Source organism: Mixophyes fleayi, chromosome 3 (genome assembly GCF_038048845.1).
Source record: "Mixophyes fleayi isolate aMixFle1 chromosome 3, aMixFle1.hap1, whole genome shotgun sequence".
Taxonomy (NCBI): Eukaryota; Metazoa; Chordata; class Amphibia; order Anura; family Limnodynastidae; genus Mixophyes; species Mixophyes fleayi.
The window spans coordinates 188,093,821-188,120,674 of NC_134404.1; the positions used below are offsets into that span (position 1 = coordinate 188,093,821).

At 37.4% G+C, this 26,854-nt stretch overlaps 1 protein-coding gene across 3 annotated transcripts in view; it reads left to right on the plus strand.

The window, feature by feature from the left end:
- FIG4 (FIG4 phosphoinositide 5-phosphatase) overlaps window positions 1-26,854 on the plus strand; it is a 247,427-nt gene that overhangs the window by 44,599 nt on the left and 175,974 nt on the right. For all 3 annotated transcript variants that reach the window (XM_075202905.1, XM_075202904.1, XM_075202903.1), the window contains exons 4-7: window positions 1,496-1,619; window positions 13,330-13,486; window positions 13,929-13,979; window positions 20,463-20,611. In XM_075202905.1, the coding sequence (XP_075059006.1) occupies window positions 1,496-1,619; window positions 13,330-13,486; window positions 13,929-13,979; window positions 20,463-20,611 (481 nt within the window). The remainder of the gene's footprint in view (window positions 1-1,495; window positions 1,620-13,329; window positions 13,487-13,928; window positions 13,980-20,462; window positions 20,612-26,854) is intronic.

Here is a 26,854-nt window from a genome sequence, read left to right on the forward strand (position 1 = left end):
AATTGCTAACATGCAGTCATTTCTCTGGACTATAAGAGGTGTGATTGATTTGAATTTGGTACTTCACAAGCCTGATACCTTTTTATTTGTGCTATACCAGAGCTGATTGCTTGGAAAAGTGGTGTGTGAAATACATTTAGTTCTCTACCACAGTCAAAGGTTATTCTGTTTTCTTCTAATAACTCTTAATAAAGTTATATGTACTTGAGTTTTTGTTTTATGAATTTTACTTGAAAAAGTATTTTTTACAAACAATCTTCATTAAACAATTGATACAGGTGCAAAATCTAAAGCTAACAAACTACATATAGTGAGCATGCACAGAAAAAGATATTGCTTAAAATTATGATCTGTCTGCCCACAAACGTAGTGATTAAAATTGTCTGCAAGTGCTGGTTAATCATCATTTTTAGATTTAATCGATCAAATTTCTTAGCAGTCTTCACAGTTAAGGTCTTTTGTATACCACAGTGGTAGTGATGATTTTAATGTGATGTAAAATATGATTATAGCATGAGAAAATATTTACTAAAAGTGGATTCTTTTTTAAGTAATAATAAACTAGGGGTTGACTGAGAGTCTTAATAAACCCAAAATCTTAAACAGTGAAAACTACAACACATAAGAGAGCGCAACTATGCTAATACAATAATCATCCAACGAAAACTAGAACTTAGCAGTACTGCCACCAAAATGCAGGTTTAAATATTCCTTCTGTATTGAAGCATAAGAATGAGCGCTCATCCAAACCAAATATAAAAACCGTGTTTTGTTGTTCACATGGAGTATTTTATATGCTCCAATCCAAAAGTCATATTTAAAACTGCACTTTCTGTGTTTGTGTTGCGAAGTTCTTTGTAATTTCTAATCGTATTATTTATAAAGCTCCAACTTATTACATAGTGCTGTAAAGCGAGGGCATCATGATACAAAGAAATGACATAGAGTAACATGACATATAAAATAAAGATTGCCCTGCCAAAACGAGTTTAAATAATAACTTTAATCTAAGAGGTATAATCTAAGTTTCCATAGTTTCTGATCAGGAGTTTTAATAACCCTGTTTCTTTTATCTAATGTTGTTATATATTGGTCACTCTCAGTAAAGTTTATCATTGTTATGTGATATGTATGTTGCTAACCCGACATATGATGAGGTCATACAGAATGCAAGTTGGGCATTGTGATGTTGTTGACCATGGTAACATTGGAATGTTTTTCTTTTAAGAATGTTAAGGTGCGAAGCCGTACATTGTTTCTGACGTTTTCTTGGTGGGTGCGCTATGAGCAAGCTTGGCTATAAAATGTTTTTTGCAGTTCCCTGTTTTACCTCTACTCCTTCTTACACCATTTTTTTGTAGCTTACAAAATAGATATATTATGGATACTTGGAGGACAAAAAGATAGCTGGGATAAGTATTCTGTGTAACATGGATTCTACATTACAGAGATTGATAATGACATTTTATTTCCTTTCATATTCTGTGTTTTTAAGCATGTATATACCCAGCAAGAAGTACGAGAGCTTCTTGGGCGCCTTGATCTTGGAAACCGGACAAAAATGGGACAAAAGGGATCATCTGGATTATCCCGAGCAGTGTCTGCTTTTGGCATTGTTGGTAAGATTGCTATATTAATATTAGATATACTTTATATATTGGTATTTTCGGTCTGTTTTTATTGCATGTTGGTAGGAAACAGAACGTCTGTAAGAGAAATGTAGTCATGGTAGATCATACAGTATCTATAGTACATTAACATGTTTGTCATTGTGGGTTTACAATCCTGACATCGTCTGTAAACATAATGGGCATGTGTCCTTAAAAATAGCAAAGCTTAAAAAAGGAGTACATTTGCACCTTTGCAAAACCATGTTGCATTGGAGGGGGATATTAATGTAAAATGTGGGGACAGATTTATAGTTGGGGTAGGGCATGTCGTAGATCATCATTAAATTTCAGTGTAAAAATAAAGCTATCAAGTATTTGTGTGCTACATGAAAAGGCAGCCAGTATTTTCCTTATGTGCAAAATAATAAACTAATTTGCACCCCTTGTATTGTAACATGGTTTGGTCAGATGTAAACTTACTCCTTTCTGCTTTGTTCTCCTTAATGACTGTGGCCCAATATGATTTCATTTCATACAGTAGCAGCCTTGGTTGTTTCAACGTATGAAACACAGTATGCACAGTTAATGATTTGTGGAAACAGGCTGTCTCTTTTAAAACAGAAACAGAAATGTTGCCTCCCCTCTGACACTCTTTTTAAGAGCTCTGTTAACGGAATTAAGAAGAATTGTGGATTATACATGATCTCTGCAACCAAAAGAACAATTGCATTCCTGTGTCCATATATCTGATATAACTCTGAGAAACAGAAAATGAATTATATTATTGTAAATAAGAAAGTCTTGAGTTTTACTGAGGATATGTGGCTTGTTTTTGAAACCGTGTGTGGGATTCCTGTTAAACACCATATGATTAACAATCATTCACAAGATTATACATTAGTAACTAATTAATCCACTTCAGATAAGTTGAGGTCAGTCTTCTTGTTCTATGCCTCATACTCACTCACATCAAAATACATGCATGTAAATGTGGTGCCATTGGAACCCATTGTTTCCAGAGTCACCATACCCATTTATTCTTCCTTCCATTTGGGAGTATTGCATTTGTGTTGTCAAGCAGTGCAGTTTTCTGATGCTACCTGCTCCATTGTTTTAGTGAAGTCCAAGTCGAAAACATTGAGGTCAATGGAGTGTCCCCCATTGATGTCCTTGAATACAAGTACAAACGCTTGTTAACCATCGTATGCCAAAAGCATTCACGTTTCTTATGCAAAGTCACTGTCGTTTGAACTTGCATTGTTCAAGTGCCAATGTGTACTGGTAATTAAGGTCTGAACTTTCATGAGTGCATCGGTGTCTGTCCCCATATCACTATTTTTGTTTCATTGTCTCCCTTTATTTTGTAGTTATTTATTGTTTATCCTGTAATGTAAATTTAGAAAATCTTGCAAAGAGTAGAGTTCAGCTAGTTAGTAGCAAAAGGAAATTTACTACAATGTAATTTCATAGGCTCCTACGTAGTGCGTACCATTTGAAAATTGTAGTGGACGCATGAATGCATTGCTTGTAGTGGGAAGAGAATGAAATGCTGAACCTTTTGTATAATGATGTACAGATGTATTGTGACAATCGTAGACCATTACTAGTTATTTCATTGTTGATAATTATATGTACAAATGTACATCTTATTGTTCTGTTGACAGGGGCATAAGAAAAAAAAAAAAAAAGTAAAACTGTATATTTTAAAAGCAAAACAAAAAAACAGGCCTTTACCAGTGTGTGTTTTCCAGCAGGGGGAGATGTTTTCATCAATTTCTCTAGCATTCATTTGTTGCAGTATTGTGCTTCCTTTTCAAGAGTACACGTGAGCTGTAAACCAGATCTCTTCTAATGATTGAAAGTATGAATCAGGTACTTTAGAGCAGCAGTGATGAGTAACACATAAGAGGCTATATTTTAATTCCAACTATTGCATAGCAGCAAAACAACAACTCTGCCTTTTGCTGTATACAAAGGAAGAGTAATTGTAAAAAAAAAATAAAAAAAAATTCACACATACATTTCTATGTAAGTCACACTGACTCGCTTGTATTGCACAGCATTGCTCCAGTATTCTGTAGTTTTTCAATTTGTAAAGTGGACAATCTGGAGCTGTAAAATTGCATTTTTTTCTGGGATAGCTTTCATTCTTCTTGCGTTATGTATTTTAAGGGTGCTTCCAATATAAGATTGTTGTAAGCAGCGAATGAGTCATTTGTGACATTTGTTCAGCCTTGCTGTGGGGACATCACAAAACATCTTCTTAAAGCAAATCTACTATTACTAAGCCTTAATGTGCCTGGTTTTGGCTGAATGGTGCTTCCAGACTGCATTTCCTGATTTATCTGATCTCCACTAAATATGCACTAATTCTCAATATACAGCAATAACAATGCAGATGCACTTTTTGTCTTCCACACAAAATAATTTAGTGATACCATGCTAATATGAACAAGGTACTGTGGCGTGCTGACACTTGCCTGTTGCTGTACAAATCCTGATGGGGTTTGTTCGGCTACATGCCAGTGCTAACCCTTAGAAACAGGATCCTTAATTTTCTGCATTTGCTGAAATCTTAATCCATAGTTCTATATTGATTTAAAAGACTGATTTGGAATAAAACTTTATTCCTAACAGGGTTAAATATTATATGCGCTAATTTTACCAACGTGTTTCGTTCCTCAGCAGAACTTTCTCAATGGATGGTGATTTGTATTAGATTGTGTTAATACTGTTTAAATTACTACAACCTCCTATGTCTTAATGTACTAAATTGTCTCTTAATTTTTTCTTAATTACTACCACATGTGAGCAGAATGCAGGTTGATATAGTGTGTGCTGATGTGTTGGTGGTTAATTGATCCTATGTTTCCGTGAGTAACCGGATTGATAATCTCTATATGTGGATTTACCCCAACTGCTAATCTTCAAGTTAATAATGAATACCTGTGTAGTGTAGGAATAGGCTTTTGAAAGGATGCATGGGTGTGTAAATCAGCCTATTGAAAACTGTGTGTAGTTCAATACATGATATATGCATACGGATAGAATTAACCATAGATGGTGAAAGCCTCAGCATTGCCTATGCAGTTTTAAGGATTTGTAAAATGCCCTGCTTGTCTTTTAATTGGGCAGATGTAAATATGCTATCTGAAACTCTCTGGTGCAGCCTATAGCAAAATGATTAAAAAAAAACAAAAAGACAAAAAAACCAACAACATTGAATAGACTCAAGACACGCAAAAAATAAAATACAATAATCTAATACAACAATGTCTTAATGTAGTATGGAGAAGACCTTGTAATATACTCTATGTATATGAATAAAATCGCGCTCATGGTTGCGATTTGGTGAAAAATGACCAACTTGGTGCATGTTTAGATCCAGTTTAAGGCAAAACCTTTTGCATCTGTTCTGCCACACTAAAGCTGGAATGGAATCATGCCTAAACAAAGGGCGTATACCCTCGTTTCTCTAAATTTTCTCATCCTTATCAATTACACTTAGTACTCAACAGAGCAGTCAATAGGCTGCTAAATTGCTGATAAAATGGAATAGAGATATTCATGCTCTGTATCAAAAATGAGTCTGTACCATTGTTCTTTCTCATATTCCCCATACAGCCCCCTTCTGTAACCTCACACACCCATCTAGTAGTCCCTCTTGTCCAGCCCTAATACCTTCCTACCTGTATGTCAAAATACAAATAATTTAGTCCACCTTTTATATTTCCTCTGAAAAAACTCAGATTGGCTGTAATTCAAGAATGCTTGAACACTTATATGCTTGGACAATATTCTTTACAACCAATTTTAAAATTATTTACTAATGCACCACATTTCTACGGACGCATTTTTTTTTTTTTATGTAACTAAAGTGTCTCTTAAAAAGTGAAAGCTGACTGAAAATAGGGGAGCAGGGTCATAACCCTATTCAGACCCAAAACTCCTGGGAGTAAATTTTATCAAGCTGCGAGTCTCTGGGGCTTCAAAATTGGAGCCTATAGCAACCAATCAGATTCTAGTTATCATTTAATTAGTACATTCTACAAAATGAAAGCTAGAATCTGATTGGTTGCTATAGGCAACACCTCTACCTTTCAAACCCGCCGGAAACTCGCAGCTTGATATATTTACCCCCTGGTGTGGTGAATCCTGTCAGAAAGCGAGTCATTTAGTGTTTACTACAGAGCATGTCATATATTTTGCTGATCCCCCACCCCCACCACACATGTTTACAGACACAGATTTTACTTCATTTTTTAATTTTATTTTTTGCTGACTTTAATACATTCATTGATGACTGTCAATCAGCAATTGTCACCAGACTAATGATTTGGTTGATTGATGGTTGTTATATCGGTCAATCAACTAAAGCATTCATCTGATGACAATTGCTGGTTGACATTGTTTTTCATTTGTAGACTTTGATCGATTGGGATTGGACTGCAATTTATAGTTTTAATATATTTTTACTTACAAGCCCGGGGACAACAAGCAATATCTAACATGCCTTATATCAGTTGGATTTCCAGCTTTATAGTGTTTTATTCATTTATTCATTTAAAAATGTTTGTTTTAAAATAATAATTTGCCAAATAATACATATCAACATCAGCTTTAAAAATGAAATAATATATAGATCTTAGCCTTAATTTCAGTAATACAGTGTCACGTTAATGACTAAAGAATGCCACTGACTGATATTGGCGCGACTAATCTGGGAGGCACGGAGTCTAACGCACCCCCGGTATTCACCAGGGACCTCCGGCAAGGGGGTGTGGGCTTGGCTGCGTGGGTTGCGCAGGTCGCGGTTCTCCCAGCTAGCTAGTTAATAGTCGTATGGTCCGGGTCGGAAACCAAACAATGGTGCAGTACACAGGAGTGATCCGAGAGTGGTCAGGAGAAAGCCAAAGGTCAGAATCCAGGTATCAAGCAGGACAGCGAATAGTCAGGAACAAAGCCAAAAAGTCAGGAACAAAGAACAGTAGAGACAGGATACAGGATGCTGGAGCTGGTGAACCCAATACTCTGGCACAGGCTGCAGAAAAGAGGTGCAAGTTATACCCCATAGTGGGCCCTGATAGGTGGCTGCTGAATTCGGCGGTCAGATGCACCTGACCGCTGACATGCTGGGGGAAAAGAAACGTCCTGTTGCCTAGCATGCGCGGTCGGCAAAACCCGGAAGCACGTCACGTTGCTAGGCAACGGAACGTGAGTCAGAGGAGACAGCAGGCGTCCGTCTCCGGCGCCTATACACAGTGCGGGGACGGTGCCTGACATCCAGGTTCTATGTATATAGAACAAATTAAGTCCCCCTGACGCTAGTTGTAGACCGCTTACTGAAAAAATGTGTATAGTGTTGTTTAAATGACTTCTTCTTTTATGTGTCTTTCCTCTATCCAGTTTTGTTTGAATTAATTCAGTTTTGAACAAAATATGGTGTTCTAACTGCGTGTCTGACTGTTTCAACAACGGTATTAATTACACTAATTGAACTGGATGAATATAAATTAAGTTCAAATCACTCCAGAAGTTGCCTAATTGATCTGTTCTCTCTATATAATCATTTATTCTATCATTTATTTTTAATACTTGTTAAATATTATTTCACAGATACAGCTGAATCCCAGACATGCATTTTAAATAATATTTTTTTGCCTATTTTGTTTGAATGCAAGGAGTAATGTAATAAATTATGAGGCTGCTGCTGTTTATTGCCTAATTAGGATGTATAAAGTTCCTAGCACCAATGAATGAGTTCATATGCATTTGTGAGTGCGGAGGATAGCTTTTCAGGTTTGCAAACCTTGCAATCATTTTCAAAGTGATATGTACATGGAATTTGAGGAATAACTGGCCCAGCCGAATATGCCCAAAGGTTTAAATGAACCCTTCATTTTTTTTCAACTTCCGGCATGTTTGGTTAAGTGTAAACCTATGCAATCTTACTTCAGATGCTATCTCTGTAATGATTTTACCAACGACCGTAAGTACAGATGAGCATGTCGATTCATGAATACACACCTACTCGATTTAACGTCAGATCTGAGATCTGCATCTCTCGTAACCATCTGCTGAAAAGATTGTGACTCCGTACACACACTACAGCAATCTGCCTACCCTACAGCAATTTGTAAACCTAATTTAAATAATGGTCTGAACCGTGCCGTACACAAACATCCAGGAAGAGGAAATAGCATCATCTCCATTCATCGCTTTATGTATAGTTTACACTATTTATTATTATTATTATTATTATTAATTTTTTATTTATAGGGCGCCACAAGGTATCCGTAGCGCCGTACAAGGACAAACAATGGCACAGTACAAGGTGAAACAGCACAGTACAAGTAACAGTAAGCACTATAACTCTGGGGGCTCAGGCACAGCAAGAAAGAGAGGGAGGGAGGGGAAAAGTGAGTACAGGCAGGTAACTATGGCCCAAGAGGGTGGGCACGGATGACAGGTTGAGAGTCACTGAGGGGAGCGGAGAGAAGCGAGAGGAGACAGAGGGCAGAGGGACTGAGAGGAGGTGAGCTGAGTAGCTGGAGAGCGCAGTTAAAAGTGATGGAAACAGAAGGTAGGAGAGCCCTGCTCAAAGGAGCGAACAATCTAAAGGGAGGGGAAGACAGACAGACACATGGATGAGACGACTCCCTGCAGAACTGTACACTTGATAGGTTTTATTGTTTATAAAGAGTCTGCCCTTTAAATGAAAATAGCGCGCTTGTTTGCGTGTTGCCACGCTGCAAACAATAAACAGGAGAAAAAGGTGAAGCAGTTGGTGACTGCTTCAAGGACTGGAAGGAGTCCTTTTCATATATGCAACTGCTACAGGACATTCGGGAGAATAATCTTGATGACTTCAGGAATTTCCTACGGATGGATGATCCTGCTTTCCAGGAGCTGCTGTAACTGGTCACCCCACTCATAGAAACAGTGGACACATTTTTCAGGAGATCAATATCTGCAGAGCAATGACTGGTTGCTACCCTGAGATTTTTACCTACTGGGAGGACACTGGCACAGCTATTTCACCTCAAGCTCTGGGTCTGATCATACCTGACATATGTGAGGCCATTATACAAGGTCTCCTGGGACAACATTTGAAGGTTTGTGCAAGAAACACGAAATTTAAACAAAATGTTTTTTATTAACATATAAACCGAACTTATTAACATATAAAAGAAAACGTATATAAATAAATTTGTAACCTATAAATTAACGGAAGTCAAACCTTAAAAAAAGAAAAAGCATAAAAATTAAAGTCCATGGTACAGTTTAACATTTTCCAAAGATGAAGGTCCTCACTATATTGCAGCATTCTGACACATCTGCTTGGAGTGGAGGTCCTATAGACAGAAGGGATACTGGAGCGTCTTTCTATGAATTTGTGACTTGGTGTTGCCTATGGGGAGGTAACCGCAAATGAGGATGGGACAGGCCTATAGTAGTCTTGTGCATGGCTTGGTGGGAACTCTGTCAACCCCGTGTACAGGGTGAGTTCCCTTCTGTTAGCCCTAATAAGGACCTCCATAATTAATTTTGGCATTTGCTCTGTTTTCAGCCTCCAAGCGTTTAAGGTTTTTTTTTGCTATAGCATCACATATAAGGTCAGTCTCATCTTCTTTTTCCATTTGTTGTCCCCCTGAGGCCTTTTTTTCTTTTACCCCCCCCCCTCCTCCTGCCAGGTTGTTGACTGAATTATTGGATGTGTTGTCATGTTAATAATGAAACTCAACTACGTTTCGGTTCCATTCTTCACATACATCATCATCATTTCAGACGAAAGTTCGGAAGGAGGAAAGGAGGGGTCAAACATCAAAACTTCACAGGCTTCCAGTGATGTAAACGGTGTAGGTAAAAAGATGACAAAGCTGCAAGAATATCTCAACGCATTGTGGGGAAACATTACTGATGTGAAGAAAAAACACTGTGAAGCTATAAAAATTATTTTTTATTTATATCACTTGTATCAAGAAATACTGCTGGAAGGCTCTAGCCAACTCAAATGCTAAATTCTCAATATAGTATAACTGTGGATTTTTAGATTCTTCTCTGGTTGAAGAGTATATAGGAATTGGTTATGCACCTCACAACATCAATTATGGCTATAAAACATACATGGATAATTGTATGTATATATAATGTATAAAAATAGTTTAAAATTAGATATTTAGAAGACATACGTATAGGACCACAGTAGAGAATATATTTGTATTCTGTGTACAGCATGTGTACTTGAAATGGTCATATATGTATGTCCTTGTTAATTGATTATATTGAGATGATTTTGGCTTTGATTATTGAGTTCTTTACTGTGAACAGTTCTTATTTGTATATCTTGAAATGTATCAATAATTGCTTTCTATATTGTGAAGCAGATTGAAAGTCAATGAAAACATTTTTCTTTGTGGAAAATAAAAGTATTTTGATAGAAAATTCAGGTTTATGTGGTTGAATTCCCTGACAGGTGGTGTGGTACAGCTGTAGGGTCTAAATAGATGTACTGAACCTATGTACTTGTCCACATATTTTATATTGGTCATAATAAGCAATAGGATGTAGTTTCAGAGTGGAAAAATATAGTGTTATAGCTCACTGCCGTGTCCTGGGGGCGTGACCAGGTGAGCAACATCATTACCTCCCCCCCCCCCATGGTAAACAACACATTTTTCGGCCTATAACAGCAGAGGGCAGGGCTAAGATGACCCGAATCGCTTTGAATTGCGTCACTAAGGCCCACCACCCTCACACATTTCACTAAGGAAGTGGCAGGTCGCCATGCTCTCCTGGGAGTCTGGGAGAACTCGCAGAAATTTGGGAGTCTCACGGACATTTTATATGTTTAAAAGTAAATATATAAATACAAATAACTTGATTCTGATATTTATTTGTTAGTATCCGAGACATTTATGCACCCATGTTTTGATTATACTGTACATCAGGCCATAAAATAAACAGTTAACATTTCAGGCTATTCTCACTTTCTCTCCTCTTCTTTTAGATTGTCATCTGTGAGATCTTTGAATCCCTTCACTTGCAATGCTAATTATTGTGCCATATATCTCATTTGCTTTTAATCTTTAATAATATATTAATCTGTTCAATGTCACTGTGCTGATTACTGTTAAGTTACAAATCTGTTGAGTTTATATGTATGTAATTTTATCTTTTCAAAGCAGTTGACTTTTTCCTGCTTATAGCTTGTATGTCCTGTTGCATAAGACTGTTCTTATGGTCTGATTATGTCTTTGTCAGATAAGCAATGTTTAGTTGGTTAGATTCAAAATGTACATGTTATGTGATTCTAAGGTCAATAAAAATACTTTATCAAAAAAAAATCTTTAATAATTTGAGTTATATTTCTGTCCCTTAATTGCTACAATTTTAGAAGTTTCTTACCATTTTTACTGTACTTGTCGCTCTTACTCTTTGCACTCACAATGAAACTGCTGATCTAGACCATCCATGAAGACCCTGATTCAGCTGGTTACTCTAAGAGTAATACAGTCGGCCTCTACACTGTTATGTTATTTAACTTCACAAAACATTTAATTAGCTTGACTAAGTTATAAATGTTATCAAATCAGAGGAAATGGCTCAATGTTTCATTACAAGCTGAGAAATGAATTGCCTTGTACTTCACCATTCACTGTCACTGAGCATCTCTACCATACTTGGGGAGTAATGAAACCAACTATTTTGCCACCTTACATACTCCCAATAACCCTAGACTCTTTACATCCCATTGGTTCATGTCAGAGGAATGTTTTCGATATTAAATCTCATGACTGTACTTTTTAGTGCCCTCCTAGTAATTTCTGCCGATAACTTTCCACCCATTCCAGACTTCAGTGTGAGTGTTTATTGAAGGCTGGGAGGGAATCTGTATAACCACAATGTATTGTCATCTGCTGTTGCTGGTCTTTGGACTGCCATCCCATGACTGACCTACAGTTCCTTTGACTTTATAGATTCTTAACCCTCAAAATTTGCATTGTGGAATGCAAACCATCTTAAAGCCTGTTGTCCACTCATACATTGCATCGATATCTCGACCCCACTATTCGGTGGTGATTAAGCCAAACCCAACAGACTCTTACAAATAACCAACAAAGCACTTCTGCAGTCCCTTAAACTCTATGATAAACAGAAGTTATACTTTTACTGCTATTTTAACTTTTTAACTATTGCTTAGTATGTTGAATAATTTTACTGTTATAGGTATTGGCATTTACATCATCAGCAGCAATGAGTGCAATACTTTTTATGTCCCATTTTATTGGTGGTGCTTTGTATTTACTTCTACTAAGCCCTATGTGACAGCTTTTATATAAACATACCATTATGAAGGCTGTCTTTTAGTTTAAGGGAGATATTTGTTCATTTAAACAATGACAAGCTCCTATGCATTTTTTTGTTTCCCTTGATCTTGTTGTGTCTTGCTTGAAATTCACAATCTGTTGTATATAATGGCTTCATGTATTGATGTCAAATGTAGCTTGAGGACAAATCTATGAGTTTTACTAATTTTCATGCATTTATCTAGTTTGTCTCATAATTTTTAGATGTCGTTAATGGTCATTTGCAAACTACAAAAATGTAATACTGCAGTACAAATGCTCTTTTGCAATGTGGCAAGCCTAGTTTTGTGTAGGTGCACCTAGTGTCCTGGGGAAATGCATGGTTTGGCAGGCCAGGATGGCGACATCATTTAGTTGCAAAAGTTTGCACTGAGCAGTGGGAAAATTTTGCGGATGAAAAGTGCTAATTGCAGATTAGGTGCATTAAATATGATTTCCTTGTGTGTGTGACAGGGTTATTTGAATAAGGCAAAGACGTGGGAATAGATACATATTCAGGAATATCCCATGCTTGGCTAGAGGCCATTTTTGGCCTGCTGAATATCCCATATTCTCCACCACTTCTGGAGTTCAGATCAGAGACGTAACTTAAAAGCGCCTGGGACGAGAAGGTAAAATGCCACCTCCTAGCCCAATTTTAACCATACAAATCTAAAATATTCATAATCTGTTCCCCCATCAGCGTTGCGCCCTTGGCGGTCGTTCCTCTTGCACAGCCCTAGTTACGGCCCTGGTTCACACGATTCACCCGATTCACCCATTTATTATGGCTGCTATAGAGTCTGAGAAGGAAATGATTTTACAACTTCCATTTGTACTTCAGGGGTAAAAGCAAACATCGACTAATGTGATAAAACCTCTGGAACATCCGCTAACCTGCAAAACTAGGTTCCGATTACTTTCAATTGGGTGGTTCTAAAGATACTAAAATGGACGTGCACCTTGAAATACTTTTACTGTGTGTTGCTGTTTCACCCACCGGATCTCTACACTTATAAGATAGCCACCAAATTGTGTTTGTGTGTGTGGTCCTTTTTCCAGAAAAGTTCACACAAACAGAAAAACAGAAGATAGTAAGATCTTGCATTGCTTGGATAGCACACACAGACATGATCACCAAATACCTCTTATAAACACTGTGATGAGCGGTGCTAGATGGTTTTAATGAAGAGGGAAATGACAGGGGTAGTTTGGGAATTGAAATGGTATGTTTTTAAATGTCATAGTTATAATACTCCAAATTACAAAAAAAAATAAACACTCAACCTTATGTGGCATATGCCATCTCAAAGCATTATGTATGATTTTCTCTTGTAAAGTGCTTTCCTGTTTTTTTCACTTCCCAACAGGATTTGTTCAGTTTTTGGAGGGATACTACATTGTGCTAATAACAAAAAGAAGAAAAATGGCGGACATTGGAGGTCATGCAATATACAAAATAGAAGATACTAGTATGATCTATATTCCAAACGATTCTGTACGAGTTACCCACCCAGATGAAGCCAGGTAATAAATGTACTTAATGTTAAATAATGGCATTTTGCAGTAATCCTGCAGATGTTGTATGACCTTATTTACTGTGGTATAATGGTACAGATATATACCCATTAAAATTCCTCCTGTAGACATTGGTTGAATCTATTGGACTGTCTTGTTTGCTCTTTTTTTTTGGTCTATTTGTTGCTTCAAAAAGGATCACTAGTGGTAGGGAATCCCTGGGTTAGGGTAAGTGTGCCTTGTGTTATTATGGTAGGCACAACATTTCGGATACTAGCCATATGTGTTCAGAATGCTGGGAGGTTGTTAAAGCCTGTTTTGGCTGAAACTTTGCAAGTTGTGATTTTTTTTGATTTTTTTTTTTTTTTTTTTGATTTTCTCTTTTGACTACATTGTTATTTAATTTGCTATTGCTTGCTCGTGATGTATTTTTGTGCATTTTCTGCTTTAGGTATTTAAGAATATTCCAGAATGTGGACCTATCAAGCAATTTCTACTTCAGGTAACCACAAAAAAGCTTTTTTTGTATTGCAGTCAAAGAATGGAGTTGTTGTAGTCTAGGAAACTGCACTGTTGAACTCTCCTGACACTGCATACATAATTGACTAGATCTCTACATTATATTTTTAATTGCATATCAGTTAATGGTTTCATTGTAAGCTGCTGTTGCATAGATAGATAAAGAACATGAAGAGATGTAAAAGGCGAACTCATCCTAATTTCAACCATTTGAGCTCTGGTGGAGGTGAATTCTTGAACTGCGAAGATTCCTGGATTGTAACCTCCATGGGTCTGATAGGCGGAGGTTGGGAAATGATTTGTAAAAGTTACTCACTGTTTGTAATGCTTACTCTGTGCATAGAACAGATGGCACACTTAGAAATCATCATAATTGTTTATTTGTAAGGTGCCGGACAGTCATAGTTATGAAGCACGTACAGGTTCACAACTGAGGTACAGATGTGAGACGCGGAGGGTAGAGAGGAGCCTGCGATGGAGGGTACTTACAGTCTAGAAATGTAGAAATTGAGACAAATGGATCTATGCAACACATGAAATCTTTTTCTACCTATTCAGTCTTCCAACGCATTCCGATTTAGTGACATCCATAGCTGAAATGTATTACATATTGATATGTTCTTTAATGCTTTATATTTTTATGAATGCTACAAACAGTTCTTTTGTACTTTTATGCTAACCTATCACTTAACAAATACATATATATGTCCTATTTCTAAGTAGGAATTAGTTTATACAAGCACTCTACGCAATTCAACATATGAGATCTAAAACACTTTTACTATTTTTCAAGTTTTTTTTGTTTTTTTTTATTAGAAACATCTTTTCCCATAGAAAATGCATTACAAAATCTCGAGAGGTTAAACAGAAATAGATAACACGTATTTACATACAACAGGTTCTCTCGCACTTGGGAGATAAATGTACATTTATCTATCTAATACTGCAAAGATGTTATTTTAACTTTTCAAGTTTGAAGGGTATAAAAGAGGGGGGGGGGGGGTATACAGGGACCAAAGGGTATTTTTCAAGTTTTTATTAAAGTAACTGTATGTGTAAATATCACAATAAAATATCACTAGATAGAATGTCTTCAGAAGTCATCTAGGAAGTTTAAAAAATGCGGGCCTGCAATCCAAAATACAGTTTTTGGTGTAATGTGCCTTTTTGTTTGTCTTAATGCATTTATTTTTATACGATGTGCATGGAATTAGTGCATCAAAATGACAGTCTGCGATTGTGCAAAATTTTGCATATTCCTATAGGAGGAGATAGGCAGATTGGGAACATTTGAAATTAAATGTGAGCAAGGTGCATTTCTGCACTGTAGTGATATATTTTGTTTGAGGTTCTAAGTGACTTCATAACACTACCTCAGTATTGTACTATTCTCATCCTAATATGACCACTAATACATTGTACCATTAGAGTTCATGGATCATATCTCAGTACTTTTTTTGTTGTTGTTGAAATATTGTTTGACAGAACTGCAAGAGAAATAGTTTAAAAGACAAATCGGCAATAGTAAAAATCAAAGGGCAAGTACTTTTATGTAGAACATTATACAAATGCGATGGTCTTGACCTAGGAGTATACATACACAAAGAGAAAGCAACTTTCTAGATACCATCGGCAGTGATGCACATTTTAATTATCAGGAAAAAAAGGGGGAGAGGACAGGGGGGAAGCTGAGGGCAGAAAAGGAAAGAGAGAGAGAGAGAGAAGGTTAATGCGAAGAAAAAACAGCAGTAAGAGGGTAGAGTAGCAAAGGGTAGTTTCTGTACTAAACCGAGCCCTGCCTAAAGATGGAGTACTGGCTGATTGTGGAAGGAAGCTCAAACTTTATGAAAGGAATCGGAGGAGCCCCTTGGGATGCTGGTAATATGTTCCATTTGGTAAATGTGCCACACCAATGTGCAGACCGAAAGGAGTCTCGGCAGAGAGGAGTTCTTCCTCAGTACTCTGTTTAATGACATAGCTGCGTAAGCAACTCCTACTCATCATTACAAAGGCATCAGCACATCAGTGGTTAATAATACACAAGATTATTACACTAATATAGCAAGTGTTTGCATTCCATCTGAAACTTGCTACAGAAAAGCAATTTGTTAAATTGACCATCTTTGGAGAATGCAACTTCTATTTCATAATTGCCTGAGCAACAGTATTAAAAGTAGTACATTTATTTGGTATTAATTAGAATATGGTTTACAAAGAAAACTGATTGCCAATTATATTCAAATATATAAATGCTGTGCTATTAATCTAAACTATAACAAGTCGTTGCATATACGTTTTTAAGACACACTTCAGTCAAACTCTTTCGCCTTAAAGCCGATGTTCTAATAATCGTATTTTATCTGCTCTCAATTTGGGGATATGTTCCTACACTTGAATCCTTATCTGACCAAATTCCATAAATTACTGATATATGAAGAAATACTTATAGAGGCACATTAAAAGCATGTATTTTGTGCTGTTTACATGCATCAAATTTTATGGAGCCCCAAGTAGAAAGACGTTGAGGCCGGTAGTTGCTGAATTCCATTCATTTGAACACACGTGAACAAATGATTTATATTCCATTATCCCTGATCTTATTGTTGTCTCACCAACATAAATCAATTCACTAGACAATTGCTAGATTATGCACATTGCATGCAATGGGGCAACATTACCATACATGGCGATTTCTGTAAATAATTAATTTTCTTTTGCGTAAAATAAGTTGTAGTAAAATGTGCAGTCAAAAGAATGTCCAGATTTGGGATCTATGACTCTGGTTAATGCATGTAGTAGTCTCTTAGCAGCACTCATGCCATCTATTATGTCTCCTAGAGATATAGGGCCTGATTCATTAAGGAAACCGAAGCAAAAATAAGGAGTAACGTTTTAACTTGGCAAAACCATGTTGCATTGCAGGGGGAGGTAAATTTAAAATGTAGAGAAAAATATATATAATTGGGTAGGGCATGTCGTCGATCAACATTATATGTTACATCTTTACATCTTTCTCTCGCGCCGCTCCTCCTCTGCCTCCCCTCTCTACCATGCCTTACACTGGCTCCCTTTCCCCTACAGAATCCTCTTTAAACTCCTTACTACCACTTACAAAGCTTTCTCCCAGTCTACTGCCCCCTACATCTCTAACCTCCTCACCATCCACACTCGTGTCCGCTCCCTGCCCTCAGCAAACGACCGTCGCCTCTCCTCCACTCTAATTACTTCTTCCCACTCCAGAATCCAAGACTTCTCCCGAGCTGCCCCCCTGCACTGGAATGACCTCCCTCGCTCCATCCGTCTCGCACCCAATCTATGTTCCTTCAAACGGGCACTCAAAACTCACCTGTTCCTGAAAGCCTTCCAACCACCCACTTAACCCCTCATCTACTCTGCAGTTCTCCCCCCTCTCCCCTGCCCCCTTTTCTCCCTCGTATCACTGCCTCCCTTTCGTGCCTTTTTGTCCCCTTCCCTTAGGATGTAAGCTCGCATGAGCAGGGCCCCTCTCCCCTCCTGTCTCCATACCGAATCTTCTGCTCCGTATTTACTCCATATGTCTGCCTGGAGTTTCTGAAGCATTGGTACTCTGTGTTTATTGTTCTGTAATGTTTCACCCAGTATGGTCTACTGTTTGTACTATGTAAGGCGCTGCGGAAACCTTGTGGCGCCCAACAAATAAATGATGATGATGATAATAATAATAATAATAATAATAATAATAATAATAATAATATGTCTGTATAAAAATAAAGCTATTTGTCTCCTACATGAAAAAAACAGTCAATATTTTCCTTAACTGCAAAATAATTAATTTGCACCCTGTGCATTGCAGCAAGGTTTTGCCAAGGTGCAAAGTTACCCCTTTTTATTTGCCTTACATTCCTTAATGAATAGGGCCCATAGAAGTTCGATAGAACAAAGTAGGTTCACAGAATGAGCCATTTAGGCAAAGCTGATAAGGTTTTTCAATTTTCCTTCCGAAAATCTGATCTGGTGTTCACGTAAGACTGAGTACATTCTACAAGGGAAGCTAGGACGCTGTTTAACAGACCAGGCTACTGGCAAAAAAACAAGTTTATCCCAGGTACATTAGGTGTACCCAGTGAAATTCCTAGGCCTCATGGATCTTGAATAATATTTAGGATCAGGGTGTTGGGGAGAAAGGGAGCTTTGAATCCAATGTTGCATCCAAGAGGATATGTTGTATCTTTAGCTACATGGGACTGACAAGGTCACCTAGAAATTTGCTGTAAATTGATGCATTATTTACTGTATTTTTCGCTCCATAAGACGCACTTTTTCCCCCAAAAAAAGTCGGGAAAAAAGTGTGTGCGTCTTATGGAGCGAATACTGCAAGCCAGATCAGAGCAAGAAAGAAGGAGAGTGGGTCCAGGCGGACAACTTACAGTTCCATAGTGGCAGCGTGGAGAAGCGGGTCCCGGCCAGGGGCGGGCTGGGCAGGGGGGTAGATGTCACCCGGGCCGGAGAGAAAATACCTATTTAGGGTCGGTGGACTGAGCGGTGGCTGGCCCCGCCTCCGGGACCAGCCACCTTTCATACTGGCTGCGGATCCTCCTTATCCGTCCGTCCCCCCGCCTGTCTGTGAGAACCTAGCTATCACATGGGACATGCACCACATTACAGGTGCCGTCCCATGTGAGAAGTGCCGAAGATATCGCGCGTGGAGGGAATAAGGTAAGTTATGGAGAAAGGTCAATAGAGTGTGTGTGTGTGTGTGTGTGTGTGTGTGTGTGTGTGTGTGTGTGTGTGTTGGAGGCTATAGTTTGTGTCAATAGAGTGTGTGTGTGTGTGTGTGTGTGTGTGTGTGTGTGTGTGTGTGTGTGTGTGTGTGTGTGTTGGAGGCTATAGTTTGTGTGTGTGCGCGCGCGCCAGTGTGCTAACATAGTATGTGTGTCTAAGAGTGGGGATCAGTGTGTTAATATAGTGTGTGAGTGAAGAGGCCAGTGTATTTTGTGTGTGAGTGAAGAGGCCAGTGTATTTTGTGTGTGGTGAAGGGGCCAGTGTATTTTGTGTGTGAGTGAAGGGGCCAGTGTATTATAGGTGCGTCTTATAGTCAGGTGCGTCTTATGGAGCGAAAAATATGTTGCTTGCCACTTAAATTTATGAAACCATTGTAATTACACTTACAATCTCCTTGCAACCTTGTCAGTAGCCTTGATGGTGATAAATTTGGTAGAAGTGAACTATGCAAAGTTGTAAAAAAATGTTAGGAATACACATGATCTCATGCGTATTCCCTAATGCTTCAAGTACCCCTTTACTCCTTACATGGTCCGTGCCACACACAATAGCTTCCTCAGGTAGAATTATAGTGAAGACCAGACTCTCCCTTTATATCTTGACTAATGTTTGGCAGACTGAACAAAGCCCTAAACCCTCTTGCACAATTTAAGAAATCGTCTTCGCCTTTTCCCCCCTCCGTTTGTTAAATTCCCCTGTCAAAACCTGAGTCTTCGGTTTACATGATTCAAATGCTGGCAGAATATAAACAAAATCTGTACGTAATGTTATATGATGCATATAACACCTGTGGCAGAGGTGTTTCTTCTACTTGCAGAGGTTATTTCTGGATCAGAGAACTACAGCACCATGCTAATTCAAAGCTAGCACTACCCTCATTCAATTGTAGACCACTGCACTTGTTTTTCCTCATTAGTGGTGTTAGTGTTTAATCTTGTTTATTTATTTTTCAATAATTGTATCCTTTTTATTATTGCAAGAGATCCTTTTCAGCTCTTTCTTCCCTACACAAATTCAACTCACTATTAACCATCACTAGGTAAGGGATACATTGTTGACAAAAATATTCTGAAAGGTTTACACAACAAAGATCAAGGCTGACTCAACTTTCTCATGCTCTCCCAGTCTCATTTTGAGAATGGCAGGTGGTGGAGTAACCCAAATATTGTATTGCCTTCCATAAGTGGAAATATGCAGAAAATTTGCTTCTATTCTTTAAACATTCTTGCAAAAACAAGAACAAACTTTTTAACTAATTACTGTTAACCCTCTGGTGTAGTTCAACTTAAAACACCCACAACTTTCCACTGCCCTCTTTATAGTTGTGTTATTGTGCATTTATAATATAAAGTATTTGTTAAAAAATAGTATTACACCCCTATGGCTATGTCTTCTGGAGATCTCATTCTACTTCAGTTTTACGCCTGTGGGAGCATGAAGAAATATTTAATTGTATGCAAACCAAACAAGTATATTGGAGTACTTTCATAATCTATAAATATCAGGGATGCATTGTGTGCACTTCATTACAAACAAGCATACTTGCAAATTGAAATACAAGATGTGGTAGCAGTGACATGTTTGTGACTACTAGAATGTACTATACTACATTACACAGTAGTTTTTAGTTTTTTTTTTTTCTGTTATATTATTCATGAAGATTTCTCTACTCTACCATAAACATGCCATTATTTTCCATTTTCAGCTACAGTTATGATTTAAGCCATTCGCTCCAGTACAATCTTACAATCCTAAGGACACCCACTGAGATGAAGTCTGAGACGACAACTCAGACTCGTCATGAAGGTTTTGATATATTTGAAGATGAGGCGTTAAGTAGCCATGGAGGAAGTGGTGAGTAGATCTGATTTTTGTTTCTACTTTTTTTGTTTTAAACTTTTTATTTATTTCAAAACGTCGTCATATGTAGTGGTGTGTGTGGTTCAATATTTAGCATAATGTTACAAATACAGCATGACAAACAAGCTCCTTTAATGGCTGAGTGTACTAATAATGTCTGTTTCTTTTAAACAGTTGTGGCATAACTAGAGTGCAAATTAAGTTGATAGGTTGGTAGTTGTGAAAGGAAGTCCATGAGCTAAGTGATGGGGGGGGGGGGGCTGGACTTGGGGTTTGGGGGTTTACCTAGATCTGCCTCTCAAATCTTGGGTTGTTTTGAGGTTAAGAGGTAAAGAAAAGCTTGTAAAGAGCAGAGATCATACCCTTTATTATGAGTCTGCAGTAACAAAATGACTCAAATAGGATCAAGTTTGTTGATATGTAGTTTTGTGAAGGAAGCAATAAAATGCTACAACTGGAAGTACAATAAGGTATTCTCCTCTGGAAATGTTAATTTATGTTAAAGGTCACCTAATAATGGGCAAGCCTTTCTCCAAAACATCTATCAACAGCATGGTGCCTTTAGAGAAGATAGAGTAGGTTGGGGATTGCCTAGGGTGAAATTTAGGATTGTTCCAGATTGGGGAGAGGTGGGGGGGATGTGAAGCAAGTTTGAAATGCTGTGCGCAATTGTCCCATATCTGAAAAGAAAAACTAATAATAGGGTTCTAGAGCTGAAGGGGTCCTATGTTTGTGGGACACAACTAGTAAGAATGGTAGTGAGACCACTTTGAGGTGGGCAGACTTGGAAACCCATGCAGGCAAAGTGTATTCAGGGGTGAACCATGACACTGTCTGTCTAAGATGGGTGGCCAAACAGTACAATTTTATGTCTGGGAGGCCCTGACATCCATTCATCATTGGTTCTCTTAATTTTATGAAAGTCCATTCTTGAGACTTTTCTCCCACAGACAAATTGCACAAGCCATTTATGTAGCTTGTCCAAGTCACCCGGTCCAGCTGTATTTGGAATAAGTAGAGAAGGAGTCCCAACAGTAGGTTCATTTGTTATCATTATCATCCCCATCTGAGATGTCACTAGTTTTTGCCACCTGAACAGGTCTGTCTTTATAGCTGCAAGAGCTTTGGAATAGTTTTCCTTGTAGAATGAGTTATAATTGTGGCTAAGAAAGACTCACAAATATGATGTTTTACTGGTTTTCCAGGCAAATTTATTTGGATTTCAGGAAGTTCAGATGAGGAACGGAAGAGCCCCAATCTTAGTGCAGTTAACTTTGTAGTCAGAGAGTGTCCCATATGTTGCAAGAACTTTAAACACATTTTGACAGTGATCTATAGCTGGATGACAATGTAAGCAGGGCGTCGCTGGCAAACAAAGACATTTTATACTACCCTGAGCAAAACAAAAACCACTTAATATCTGTAGAGAGGCAGATTTTAGCAGTCAGAGGCTTCATGATCAGCGCAAATATCAGGGCTGGAAGCAGCATCACTGTCTTGGGCTAATAATTATGCTGAGAGGTCCAGATGAGTTGACCTTCACTGAGAATCTGACTGAAGGAATTGAGTATATGGCTTGTATGCCTTTGTTTTTTAAAACTCTTATTTCAGATACTGGCTTGACATTTCTACTATTAAGCCAAATTGGTGGTGGTTATTTCCTCTGCGCACATGGTCAGACTCCTAAGTACTTACAGAAAACTAATGTTGGCTTTCAAAAAAAAGTTTTATGTATGATGGTCTGTCTATCTGACCATCTGTACTTGAAACACTCTCCATGTCCTTGCTCCATATTGCAGTTTCTGGAGTATGCAGAAATATGAGGGACTTCTTTTAGCTTAAATTCTATTTATTTTTCTATTTATTTATTTATTTTAACCTTTTTTTTTTAACCTTTTTTTGTAATTTATTTTTTAATTTTAAAAGTCTCTAAAGTGTTTCATCGCCATTGTTTTTTTGTATGATTTACTTATTGGCTGTAGATAGCTTTTGTTATTAACCTCCTACTGCACATCATTACAAATGCATATATATATATATATATATATATATATATATATATATATATATATATATATATATATATATATATATAATCATGATCATAATCTCAAGTTACACCCACACATATGACCTAATAGTTAAAGCAAATTAAGTTATAATCAACACATCAAGAATGCAAGATCTCACGGCAATGTCCTTTCTAACCTTTGTCGCCTGTCTGTTGAGCCTCTCTGTATGTCCCTGTTACATTGTACCCTGCGTGTGGTATGATGTATTGCGCTATTAACTAGGTTACCTATGTGTATTGTCTAATTAGTTTTATTCTAATTCGTGCCTAGGTATTATCTAGTTTATGTATTATTATATATTTTTTGCAATATTACTGTATGTATTTTGTTTTGTATTGATGTACCCGTGCTATATGGTGCTGCAGACTCTTTGGCGCCTTATAAATAATGATTATGATGAGTTCAATTGGTATGACATCACAAGGTGATGGGTCAAATTACCTATTCACTTCTATTGTTTGAATGTTGCAAAGGGTTGATGCACTGAATTAAGTAATCACAAATGTGTTTTTTTTTTTAATAAAAATATTAATTTGTAGGTTTCTTTATTTCATTTTTATTTTTTTCCCTTGATTCTCCACATGTATAAGACTATAATTTCTACTTATCTGGGAAGTTGTTCAGAAGTCTCCTCATTTGGAATGAGGCATGAGTCACAATTACAGCTTTCAAATTGAAGCATTGTATTGATCAATGAAAACCAGGTCACCTGGTACAAGTCATAAAAGTTTCCTTGGTAGGTGTTACTATAATACCCTAGGAAAGGTGAGAAGGGGACAAGGGAGGCCAAGAACACAACTTAAATGTTGACCTTGCTCTTCCCTCAGCAGATCTCTCAATCTTCTAGGTTTCTTCACCCATCTCTAATTTCTGTACCCCAATGGAGCGTCCCTAATCTGTTATGTATAGGAACCAATCAATGGCTTCAAAGAGTTTCTTGATATCTGCTTGTACATCCCTTTCTAGAGTTTCTATGTATTTGCCCCATTTGGAATTAAATTTAGATACTCCTTTTTCAATATTGGGAGAGGTGCCCTTATGTCAAAGAAGAGAATCTCCGCCACTTTAACATTTACTCTGTGGCAGAGGTCCATTGTTGTAAATAGTGCCACACTTGGTTGGTTTTAAGGCAGGCTGTACTGTCTTTACAGGGACTTAATGTATTCCTGTTGTCCTTGTGTATGTATGTTTTATACAAAAATCTGTATTGTTCTTTTGCAATTTTTTAATACAGTTTTACTATGAACTTTTCTTCTACGTATGGAGCTGAAATTTAATTTAATATTCAGTTTGCTCTTTGCTTTCTAAGAGATTGCAAATTAATAGAGTTGATCTTTCCTTGTGCAAAAAAATATAGATAAAATTATATAATATTTTGAGGTATTACTTTTCTTTCATACATACATTGTAAAATCCGCTTTTACAGTTTGGAACATCATAGCGGTTCCATCATGCAAATCTACTTCCTTTACCACTGCATGTCATTGCAGCCTTGTCTTAAAATGATTGCATTACCAGCAAATTATAATTATTTCTATTTCACTGTGCATTTTCTGAAGCTGATTAAGCAGTGCTGAAAACTGGAAAGGATTTAATGAGGCATTCTGACATTTTTTTTCGGTAGCTGATTATACCAAGCACCCTTACATCATATGAAATAGCAAGAGGTGCGAGTTGTTAGGAGGGATGCTAAAGCATCTTCATTTTCGCAGAAACAGCTGCATGTATTGTAGGCATTAAGCTGAGTTATATAATTATAAAACCATAACCATTACACAGTTATATAAATGATAAAGTACAAGAACACCAAGCTAAATGATATCTTATAGAAATAATCTTGAATACTGAATATTCCAATTCTTTTTTTTCTCATAGCAAAGTATAGTTGCATAGATTTAGAAAATTCGTTGTTGTTTTCTTCTAGCTGATGTCATTAGTTTAAAATCTTGAAATATATTGCATTTATTTTGTAGCATAGAAACTTGATATAAAACTTCAGAGTAGATAAGATAAAGGCCTTGTTTAGATTCCTGACGATTGAAAGAGAAGTTTCTACTCCCAACCACACAAAGTGTACTCACACATTGATTTGGACTTTCTGGACTCTTGCCTCTCCTCTCAACTGGTTGAGGCTGAGCTCAACCAGTTGGTTTGGGAAGCCCGCAAGACTAGCATAATAGGAAAACTGATGCAAAAAGAGAAAGAGGTCATTGCTGGGCTGTACTGTCAAATTCAGGTACTTCTCAACCAGTATCAGGCTTCTCTTTGCCCTAAATCTCTAAATAAACACTTTTCTTCTGGGTTCCTATGTAATTTCTTATGGGTGTTATGGCACTGTCCAGCAATGTGTCTGTGTCTTTACCTACCCATTAAAAATGGTAAAATGCTTTTCTGCTGGCTAGGCTATATCACCTTCATCAAAATAAATGCTATGCCAAGGTGGCTGTTCTTCTTTCAAACGTTCCGTATTAGAGTTCTTACGACAGGTCTCAGCTCTCCATGGGTCGGTGATGCTTTTTGTCCAGTCTGGGAATAAACCTTGTGTACTATCTTGCGTCTTTCAAAAGCCTTCTTATTCTGGTGATTTGAACCTTCAAAACCCATCGAGCACAATGTGTACAGGAGCACTCCCCTCTAGGTAACAGAGTCCGGGAAACTGTTGAATCAACAGTTTTGGGCATGACTCCTATTATTGCCCTTTTATGGCTACTCTAGAAGTTGAGGCATCCTCTGGCCAGATCTCATCACATTATTAGGCTTTCTCTAGCTATGTGTACTAGCTGTTGTAAGATCAACAACGTGTTCGTGAACAGGTATGAACTTGCTTGTAAAACTTAGTGATTTCCCTCACATTCTCTACCTACCAAGAGTCATTTGGTCTCACAATAGGGCACTTTCACCAGTATTTGCAGATCAAACATTTTTATTCCTCAGTCAAGGCCCGTCTCTCGAGTCAATCTCTCCGGAAGAGTGAGAGGTAGAAACACTGAAGCTGATAGATAGGAGAAGAACCAAGAAATGGCAATGTCACAAATGCCAAGGGATTGGAGAGTGTCAAGGAGACACTGGTTCAGAAGTTTAGATTATTTTTTCGTTTTGGTTTCTGTTTGTTTTTGAAATCTGTATTACCAATATTTGTCTCTATGCCAGGCCACAGTATCTCATATGTAATGTATGTCGCTGCTGCATTGCAATTTATGCCTTTAATTGTTCTTCAAAAGAAGAAAAGAAAGAAGCCTTGTTAATTAAATTTATAAGGCATACTTGTAACTACTGCACATTGTAAAGCACACACAGTACAATTGCACAACACAACTTGAGCGGTATCAGGCATTGCCAGTATGTAACTAAAGCATCTGTTGTGACCCCAAAATGCTGATCTGCACCAGTGCTCTAGTGTCCTATGTAAGGCTACTTATTTAGTTCTACTTTTTTCTACTTTTTTTTTAAAATCTAAATTTATATTCTACTTGTATTGGGCAGCTAAACGTTTCCCTATCCCAAAGTTCGAATTGGCCTTCAACTAATACAGATGTTGCTTGCTAATATTTCTTGTAGATGGGATTATTGTTTGCTGCTGTGCTTGTAGAATAAAGGGGCAGTTCAATGAAAAAAGGGGATTTTTGTTTTGTTTTCTGCAATGTTATGCACTACCATAGCAACCACAATCAGATGACACATTATGTAGTGAGCAGAGAGGCTTTGGAATGCCCCTCTGAGCTCTGTCTGTGTACTGTAAAATCCCTCCCCTCCTCTCCCTTCTGTCTTCACATAACATACTGAGAGCTGTGAGCCTGTAGGAAGAAAGAAGAGAAATGTGTTTGTTTTGGGGCACTTTGGTATTTGGCTTTTAGTAAAATTACAATATTTATTGATATTCATTAAAAAAAAAAAAAGGTCATTCTGATTGGGTCTTAATTGGTAGTGAAATATTTAAAACCATACTGGTGAATTAATGTCATGGTGCTAAAAAGTGAAATTAAAATACTAGTTTTGAACGAATAAGCCTTGCTTTGGTGTTTATATAATTTGTAAATAACAGTATCCATATCTCATCAATTCAGTCTCCTGTTTTATCTAGTACTCATTGTTAATCTCTAGTTCCACATTTTTTTTTATTCTTAAATTTTATTTGATGACCATGCACCTCCAACAGCTCTGCAGA